The sequence below is a fragment of the mitochondrial genome of Apium graveolens, assembly GCF_009905375.1.
Source record: "Apium graveolens strain L.+W99A mitochondrion, complete genome".
Lineage (NCBI taxonomy): Eukaryota > Viridiplantae > Streptophyta > Magnoliopsida > Apiales > Apiaceae > Apium > Apium graveolens.
In genome coordinates this window covers 219150-227500 of record NC_058313.1, presented here as the reverse complement: position 1 = coordinate 227500, position 8351 = coordinate 219150, and the positions used below count along the sequence as shown (strand labels likewise).

Below are 8351 nucleotides of genomic sequence, written 5' to 3'. Positions count from 1 at the left end.
CATCAAATCTTTGAGAAGGGGCCAAATCTCGTATTTGATGGTCGGCGTGGCGATAGGCTTCGCTTCTACGACTGCCTTCCCGGCCGTTGCAAACACTGAGCGAGAACGGTAAGGGGTGCACAAACAATGTCGTTGCGCGGGGATGCGATTCGCCAAGCTGGGGCAAACAAAGCCGCCCGGCCCTACCGGATTAGGAAAGCGAAGGCCTTTAGGAGACCGGGGAAAGAAAGAGCTATGCTATTGACCGACCCTTTTTTATAATTTTGTTTGAAGCAGGCCAAATAGAAAATGAAATGCAGAAATAGGGGAGGGGTTCTAAACCCTTTTTGGGTTTAAGGGCTGCTCGCCCTACCGAAGTACCAAATGCCTTACACCTCCCTATTACACGGCCTAAAAAGGGCTTAGATTCTAAGGGCGCTACTTGAAAGCCTTTTTGAAGGGCCAGTAGTTGTACTGTGGGTAGGACTTTCGTTCTTATCGCTCCGGGTTCCGATCTATATGACCTCCGGGCGGCACAAAGTACACCTCTTCCGTATAAGTAGGTAGTAACCTTTAAGAGTCTGTTCAAGGGGGGAGCCCCCTTATCTATCAATGGAAAGATCTCCACGTGTGGCGTGATAAGGAATCCTAGAAAAGATCGATGGAGACTCCCTCCGCGGTCCCACGAAGATCTCTACGTACTTGTCCTGGACTGGACAAGTGAGATCTTCCGGTCTGCGTGCGCGGGAGCAGCTCAAACAAAGAAGAGTCTGGTCCGGTCTGAATTCAGGCACGCCCCGCCCGTCTGCTGCTAGGTCCGGGAATGGCGCCAGGCGAGGGCGCCGCTATGCCCCGCTGCTCCGCCGCGGCCGGCCCCCGGACTATGCAAAAGAATCGAGGCCGGGGGTCTCGTCCACAGTGGTCCCCCCCCCGCCTTTGGTGATTGACCGAACAAACAAATAGGCCTAGATCTATGCCCCTTAATGAATCGAATGGTCCTTCGACCTTCGTTTGATTCCGACGGCCGGCATAGATCTCATGAGACCTGCCCACGATTACTACGACAGGGCCCCTGCCCCCTTTCCTTCGCTACTAGGAGAGTAAGCTACTTCTATTAGCGCCGGACCTTGAGTCGAATTGATCGTGTCATGTGCAACGTCCATCAATGATGGTTCATTAATGTCTATTGATTTAGACTCCTTCCCCCTTCTCAACTACGAAAAAGATCGAGAGGGGCCCGAAAGCCCCCAAACCAAAAACGGAAGCCTTTTGATTCACTCCCCATTCTATCTGAAAGAAATAAAGCTCGCCCTCGAGCCCTGGGCCGGTCGGCCGGGCCTTTCCCTGTTGTTCTGTTCCCGCCACGAGAAAGACGCACGGAAAGAGGTATGCCCAGCGCGCGGAGGATCCGTTGAGAGTTTGTCTCGGTAAGGAACTGTACGATCTTTTCCCCTATTGTATTGAAAAAAAAAGAGGTCAGTGCTACGGCCCCCTATTGTTGGATCCAATATTGACCGGGGACGAGCCCCGACTTCCATAGGTCCTTGGTTTTAAGAAAGAGGAGCGGGGCCAATTTCTCGTACTTGCTCAGTGTGCCCCCTTTCGTCGAGTGCCCCGCCCGGTTCACTGGGCTGTTGGCCTACCAAGCACTTGCCCGCTGCTCCTGCCGCCCGCTTGGCGGGCGGAGCGCTCGTTATCCTTGCTTTTCTCTCTGCCGGGGCCCCCCCATTGCTCTAGCCATAAGCTATGGCAGCTCCAGCTCGCAACCACAAGGGCCCGCCCCGCGAGGCCAGAGTGGGCTCGGCGGTCAGCCTCCATTCGAATTATGTTAGGGGGTCTTTCGTTTTTGCCAGATCTAGAGAGATACTACAAGTCCTCCGCCCCAGATTCCACCGCCGCGGCCATCTGGTTCACCGGTACTACCAAAAAGTCTCATGCTTACGTTACTGTTACTGATGGTTTTATTATCTTGTGGACCACGAAGACCCCAGCCGCGCTTCTGGTTTCCATTCCCATCATCAATCATATTGATGATCAATCTCCTCGTGCTCTGCCATAAGAACTTGGAGTCCGTATCATGGTGAAGATAGGGTAACGCCGTGATTCTTGCTCAAAAAAAGACCGAACGCGTTCGAGTTATTGGCTCGTCCGACCCGGCAGCATTCATGAGTCGCTCGTTCAACTGTCCCTCGGAGACACGGTCGAGAAGTACCATGCATGGTTGCCCCCCGTCCTTTCTTTCTCTCGGTCTCACCCAGCAAGATACGGCCCCGCCAAAAACGTGAGCGCCCCTGCGCGAGCCTTATTTTATTAGTTTAGTAAAGTAAAGCTTTGGCTCCCTAAAGACTAAAGAAATGAATAAAAAGGGGGACTTCTGCAACGGGCTATGCCATCCAAACCAACTGAGGGAAGTCGCATCCGTCCCATCGCAAGCACCTACAATGTCATGATCGCATTGGTTTACCCTTTTTTCTTTGGTAGTTTAACGGACGGTCGCCCCTCCAACAAGAAAAGGTATAAATATGGAAACTTCTCTGCCATTTGGATCGGAGAATTTATGGAGGAAATCAGGTTTTAAATTCCCAGAAACCGCACGATTATATAGCCAAAGGGAATACGCCGCGCCTAAAATCATCCCAAGCGCTGCTAATGTGGCTACTAAGCTATTTCTTTGGAAAGCTCCTACTAAGATGAGAAATTCCCCGATAAAGCTGCTAGTACCAGGTGAACTCATATTGGCCAAAGTGGAAGAGAAGAAAATGGTAGGGAGATTCGGCATGGTGCTCACTGAACCTCCGTAATATCTAACAAGTCGAGTCTTATGTCGGTCATATAGAACACCAACACATATAAAAAGGGCTGAGGAAACCAGTCCATGACTTGACATCGGTGGAATGCTACCTCCAATTCCCTGTATGTTCGATAGAGCCAAAGATTCCCCCCCCGGAGTACGCCGATTACCCCCCGAACCGTACAAGATAGTTACCACCTATCATACGGCTTTCTAACTTCACTTCTTTTTCTGGTCGTTCCGCTCTGTCGATCGATGGTAGTATAAGAGATCTGTAACCCCCCGAAATTTGTTACATAAAGGTTCCTGCTTCCTACCCATAGTTAGCAGGTATCTTCCCCGGTCATACTTTAGTATCACATCGTAGACCCCCACCCCGACTCTATCTTTCTTATCAGTGAACCGGAACATAGTGCATAGGTACTCTTCGATGCAGCGGGGACGAGACGACGTGACATACTACGATGACGTACAAAAGTGCTGCCCTTCGGCTCGGTAATATGGAACCTCTCAACAACTCCCGTTCCTTTATGGGGTTCTATCGGGATAGGTAGGCCCAAGCCCTTCCCCTCCATAAGACCCTCTTTATCTTTCCCCTTCGAGAAAGATAAAGAAGAGAAGAAAGGATTCACTTGTTTCTTTCATGTGAACGGCCCTATCTTGTATCGAAAGGCTTTTCGTGCTATACACCACGTTGAGAAAGACCAACCTCCTATGTACCGTACTCTTTTTGTACCTCGAAAGGGGGGTCCTCCTTATGATGCTACGGACGGCTGTCCGAAGTGCGTGCAAGGGGTAAACTCGGATTCGGATAGGATTGTGCGTGCCAGGCCCTTCGGGTGTCATATTTTGGCCGAGTTTATCGTACCTACGGCCCCCATGTTAGGCGGCCATAATCTTTTTTTACGTTTTACCGCGGTTACGCCAGAAATAAAAGGTTTCACACGAGCTCCCGTTCTGCGGCGTGGTGGCAAGACCTAGGGGATTGGCTACGGGTGTAGATAGGCTTCAATCTGCAGGGGTCATGCAAATACATAGGCCCCTTCCCTTCTCTTTTGGATGAATGTGGTGGTTTAGAAGGCGCTTTCCGATCTACGGTCCCTCGGAGCGAAGGGTTAGGCAGGTAGTATGGGCCCTCTGACTTCCAGCTATGTGCTGTGCGGCTCCCGCGAAGCGAATGAAGGGAAGCTCGAAGAGCTTACGGGAGAGCTTACGCTTACTCTCAGCCTCTTTGATTGGTAGGCGGGCGGGCTAAGCCCCCTACTTAAGATTCCATTCATAAGGCTAATTTTATGTTGTCGTGACGCTTTGGGTTAGGCCGACAAAGAGGCTACTTCTAGCTTCTATAGTGGCCCTTCTACTTTGATGGAGTTTTAGTTTGTATTGGTACTGAATGGACACATATCAAACAAAGGCGAGCAGTATAAGCCCTCCTCCGGCCTGTAAAAAGCAGTGAACTCTAGAAGCTAGGGCTTTGTTCACCTTTGGGCACGAACACTATTCCGTTCTCAACGGAAACCCGCCTTAGAGATTGAACGTCGACTTATCTTATTGCCGTTCAATCTAAGACAGCGCTGATAGCTTGTAATGAACAGCCCCCTTATGAAACAGCAGCCTTTGGTACTGTACTTAAGTAGTTAGTTAAGGTTTGGAATCCTTGCAACTATGATAGAAAGCCGTTTGCTTGTTGCCAAACCCTTCGCCTTTTTTTATCAAAGTAGGTCGCGACTGTTCTATTTTAGTCGGTCGGGGGAAGCTACCGCTTCTACGACAGCTCCGCCTCCTCGTCTTGCTTCTGGCAAAGCTTCTACTTTGCTTGCTTCTCTCGCGCTTGCTTGCGCGAAGTTAGAGTCCTTTTCGCTAGGTCCAAAAGCTTCCGTCAAAGCAAAAGATCTGATCCAACAGAAATCCCGCATCGCATATTGAGCGCAGCTGATATGCAGCTACGGCTAGGCGATCATATCATGCCATAAAAAACTTTTCTATTTATAGAGAGATCCCCTAGATATATAGATAGAATAGATGTTCATGGATAGACAGACATTCCATTGATTCTTAGTTTTTGGGCTGAAAAAGCTCGTCGATCCAAATGAATCATTCTTCTGGTCTCTCTTCGCCCCCCGCCCCGAAAAACAGCACAGCGCCCATTCGCTTCGCACGCGGGAAGGCAACGAAGTTCAGTTCATGAGACCGCAGCGGAGTGGAGCAGCCGCGACACGAAGTTCTTTACCTTAGCTGGATCTCGCTGGTGCCACCTAAACGGTAGGTAGGCGGCGTATGTGTGACGTTTGGAGTTGTCGTTCGTGCACCTGTCCCCAATGGAAGAATTGGTGATCCGTTCCCCTGCAGATCATGGCCGTACCACTCGGCCCCCGATGGCCGGCGGGGGATTCGGTATAGCAGCTCACGTTCGTTTGCGCTGCGCGTTCCCGCTGGACTGGACACATGTTAGCTGTAGGAAGTACGGTTCCGAAAGTTACTTCGGTTCGCCAGTTCAGGCTCAACTCTTCGCTTTACGTTAGCGGACCTACAGGTCAGGCCGGGGCTCTGCGCTCTTTCTTTCTGTGTGGGACGATGCCGGGGAGAGAAGGGAATGCGTCGAGGCGGCGAACAAGACAACTCCATTTTTTCTTTTGAGATGAGCCCAGTGCATTGGACCGATGGATAAGAGAACTGAGCTGGCCCCAAGCTTGGGCGCTCTACGTAGGATGTAGACTCCATCAGATACATATTGATTTCTTTCTGATGGGATGGATCAATAATAGAAAGTTGTCTCATCAATAGATATAAAGATATAAATAGGGGATTTCCCCTTATTCTTGATAGATTTCCTCTCTATATCTTTCGATCTATCAAAAAAAAGAAGGATATCTATCAATCCATTTTAAAATAGCACGTTCGTCTCGCTTTTCGTTCATTTCCGCCACGCCAACATAGCCGCCTTAATAAGAAGCAGGCGAAGCAGCTAGAAGCGCTCGCTTCACGCCCTTGAATTATCATTCACGAATGGAATTGGGAAAGCCAACAGAAAGATTCGATTCTGACTTCGTAGAGCCGGTGCTGCTGTTGCCTGCGCGTAGGGCCGTCCCCCACTCCCGTCCCGGGGCGCTAAGGAGCTTTTGTTTTTGGAACAGACGGCAGTGTTTTGCTGACGCCTTGAATCAAGCTTTTGTTGCGACATGCTATGTTTTCTCCCCCATTGCTAGTAGGTTGATGGGTCGCACGTCCGGCACACATGTTTTGGCCTTGTGTGTCCATAACTAAAAATAGGTGACCTAACGGCCGCCGCCCGACTAAACATACCAATAGTCACCAGATTCATATGAGCTACTGGGGAGTAAGCAATGATCTTCTTAAGATCGATCTGTCTTAAAGTGGTCGAGGAAGTATATATTATAGCAATCGCGCTTGAAGTGTAAATGAAAGGAGTGGAACAAAGTGTTGCTTCGGGAAACATGGGTATTGAAAATCTTAAAAACCCGTAGGTTCCCAATTTTAAAGGAATTCCTGCCAAGATGACGGATCCTGCCGTAGGTGCCTCTACATGAGCTTCGGGTGACCAAATATGAACTGGTACCATAGGCACTTTGACGGCGAAAGAGGCGAAAGAAGCAATCCATAGAAAGATTTGGCGCCGCTCACTAAATTCTGTGGTTAATGATATTTGTAAATCGGTGGTTCCTGTTTGGAGAAGAATCAACAGAATAGCTAATAGCATAAAAACAGATCCAAGTAAAGTATAAAGGAAAAACTGATATGCTGCCTTGATCTTTCTTTGTCTCGAACCCCATACCCCTATAATAATGGTAGAGTAAGGGGCGGCCCCAAAGCGGAATTGACCGGTGGTGGTTGGTCGAAGCTCCAGTAGGTAGCCACTCCCTTCTCAGGGAACCGTACGTGAGACTTTCGCATCATACGGCTCCGTCCCGAGCTTCCGTCGTCGGCCTTGTCATTAGACCACTATCTATGCATGTATTTTCAGCCTGGATTCTCGAATCCTTTGCTTCTTGGGTGGTGGCGAACAATGCTGCTTGCGTTGCGGGAGATGCCCGCCCGTAGGGCCCGGCTTGCTTCCCGCCCGAAAGAACCGCTCACTAGCTAGCCGGACTAGCGGGGGCCCTGTCTGGAGACATACTGAAAACCATTCGAACCGCTACTACTACTGTGATGTGAGCGGTTCAAATGGGTTTGATCTTTCCCAACCATTCTGGCCGAAACTTGTACGCAGCACTTGTACGGAGGTGCATGCATAAAGGTTTGGAAGTCCTTTATTATCTGAATCTTAAGGACAGGGCCCTACCCTATTCTCGAACCCTCTGCCGAGCTCTACCCTGCCCGCATTTCCTTTAGAAGGGGCCAAAGAAATGTCTCCGCCTGCTGCCAACAGTCTTTCTTCGGAATTCTTACTGAACGGGTCGATCCCCCCCTTTGTTTTAGCAACTTCTCCTAAGGTCCCCCCTCGCCAAGAGCTCCCCGGCGACGACAGAGGAAGCAACCCGCCTGCTGTGGCGGGGCGGCTTTTTTCTTTCACAATAAGACCTGGACGATTATCCCTACCCTCGGCAGCTTACGAGTTTACGTCCATCCCTGGTCGGGTACAGTTTCCTTTCGATTTATCCCTTGTAGCCGTTACCCGAATTCGCGCAAGTGTGTCCACACCCCCCAAACTTACTTAACGAGGAACCCATTCTCGCGAACAAACACAACCCCTACACACACCTAGGAGCACCCCTTCCTGCATATCCATACAAGACCCGAGTAGGCGGGCCGAGGTCCTACGAGGTACCCACTACTCGGAGTACCCTCCCAAAAGGAAAAAGATGTGTCTGTCAGGTTCGGTTCGTCTTAGTTGGGTTGGGCGGGTTCGACCAGAAATGCTATGCTTACACACAAGACTACCCCTCTTCCCGAAAGCTTCGCGGGGACTACTTTACGACGACGGACGACCGCCCGTAGGGGGTTTACTGCACAAGGCCCCTGCAGAGGAAAAGCTTTATCCCAGCGAATAGAAGATGCTCAGCTCCGCACAACATCGGGATTGGCACGCTTTCGGGAAAAACATAGAATAGTAGAGGATCCAGCATGCGGAACACGGCGATCATTAGAAATTCACGAATTAGAGATGCTGTAATATACTCTTTCCCATAACTTCTCATACCAGACCAACCCACCGAAATGCAAATAGGGATCAGAAATGTGGTCAATATCACGAAGAATAAAGAGATACCGTCTATACCCAAATAAAAATGAATGTTTTCATAAGGAAGCCATCGAAGGCTTTCCACAAATTGAGATTTGGCCGTAGAAGGATCGAATTGTATCCGAAGAACAAGGGGATACAAAAAAGTAATAAGAGAGGCACACAGACCAATCAATCGTATCGGTCGTATTCTTGAATTTGGAATGAAAAGAGGAGTAATGCTTCCTAGCACGGGACACAGAATAGGACCGCTTAGATCAGAATAGCATTCACAGAAATGTTCTAACATAGAGTAGAATCGAACATTGAAGAGATTAGCTGACAACAGTCAAAAGATGGGCGCCTAATTCCAAGACAATAGGGGTCTATCCGTGCAAGTAA

At 49.7% G+C, this 8351-nt stretch overlaps 3 protein-coding genes across 3 annotated transcripts in view; 1 reads left to right on the top strand and 2 right to left on the bottom strand.

The window, feature by feature from the left end:
* nad4 (NADH dehydrogenase subunit 4) overlaps positions 1-8259 on the bottom strand; it is an 8575-nt gene extending 316 nt beyond the window's left edge. Inside the window, exons 1-3 of the mRNA in view lie at positions 7799-8259; positions 6061-6576; positions 2480-2900 (exon numbers count right to left, since the gene is read on the bottom strand). Coding sequence (YP_010185175.1) covers positions 2480-2900; positions 6061-6576; positions 7799-8259 — 1398 coding nt within the window. The remainder of the gene's footprint in view (positions 1-2479; positions 2901-6060; positions 6577-7798) is intronic.
* orf109a (hypothetical protein) lies at positions 5219-5548 on the bottom strand. Its single transcript has one exon. The coding sequence runs from the start codon at positions 5546-5548 to the stop codon at positions 5219-5221; it is 330 nt and encodes a 109-aa protein (YP_010185177.1).
* orf103a (hypothetical protein) lies at positions 7135-7446 on the top strand. Its single transcript has one exon. It carries the CDS (start codon positions 7135-7137, stop codon positions 7444-7446), a length of 312 nt encoding a protein of 103 aa, YP_010185176.1.
* Positions 8260-8351: the final 92 nt, after the last annotated feature.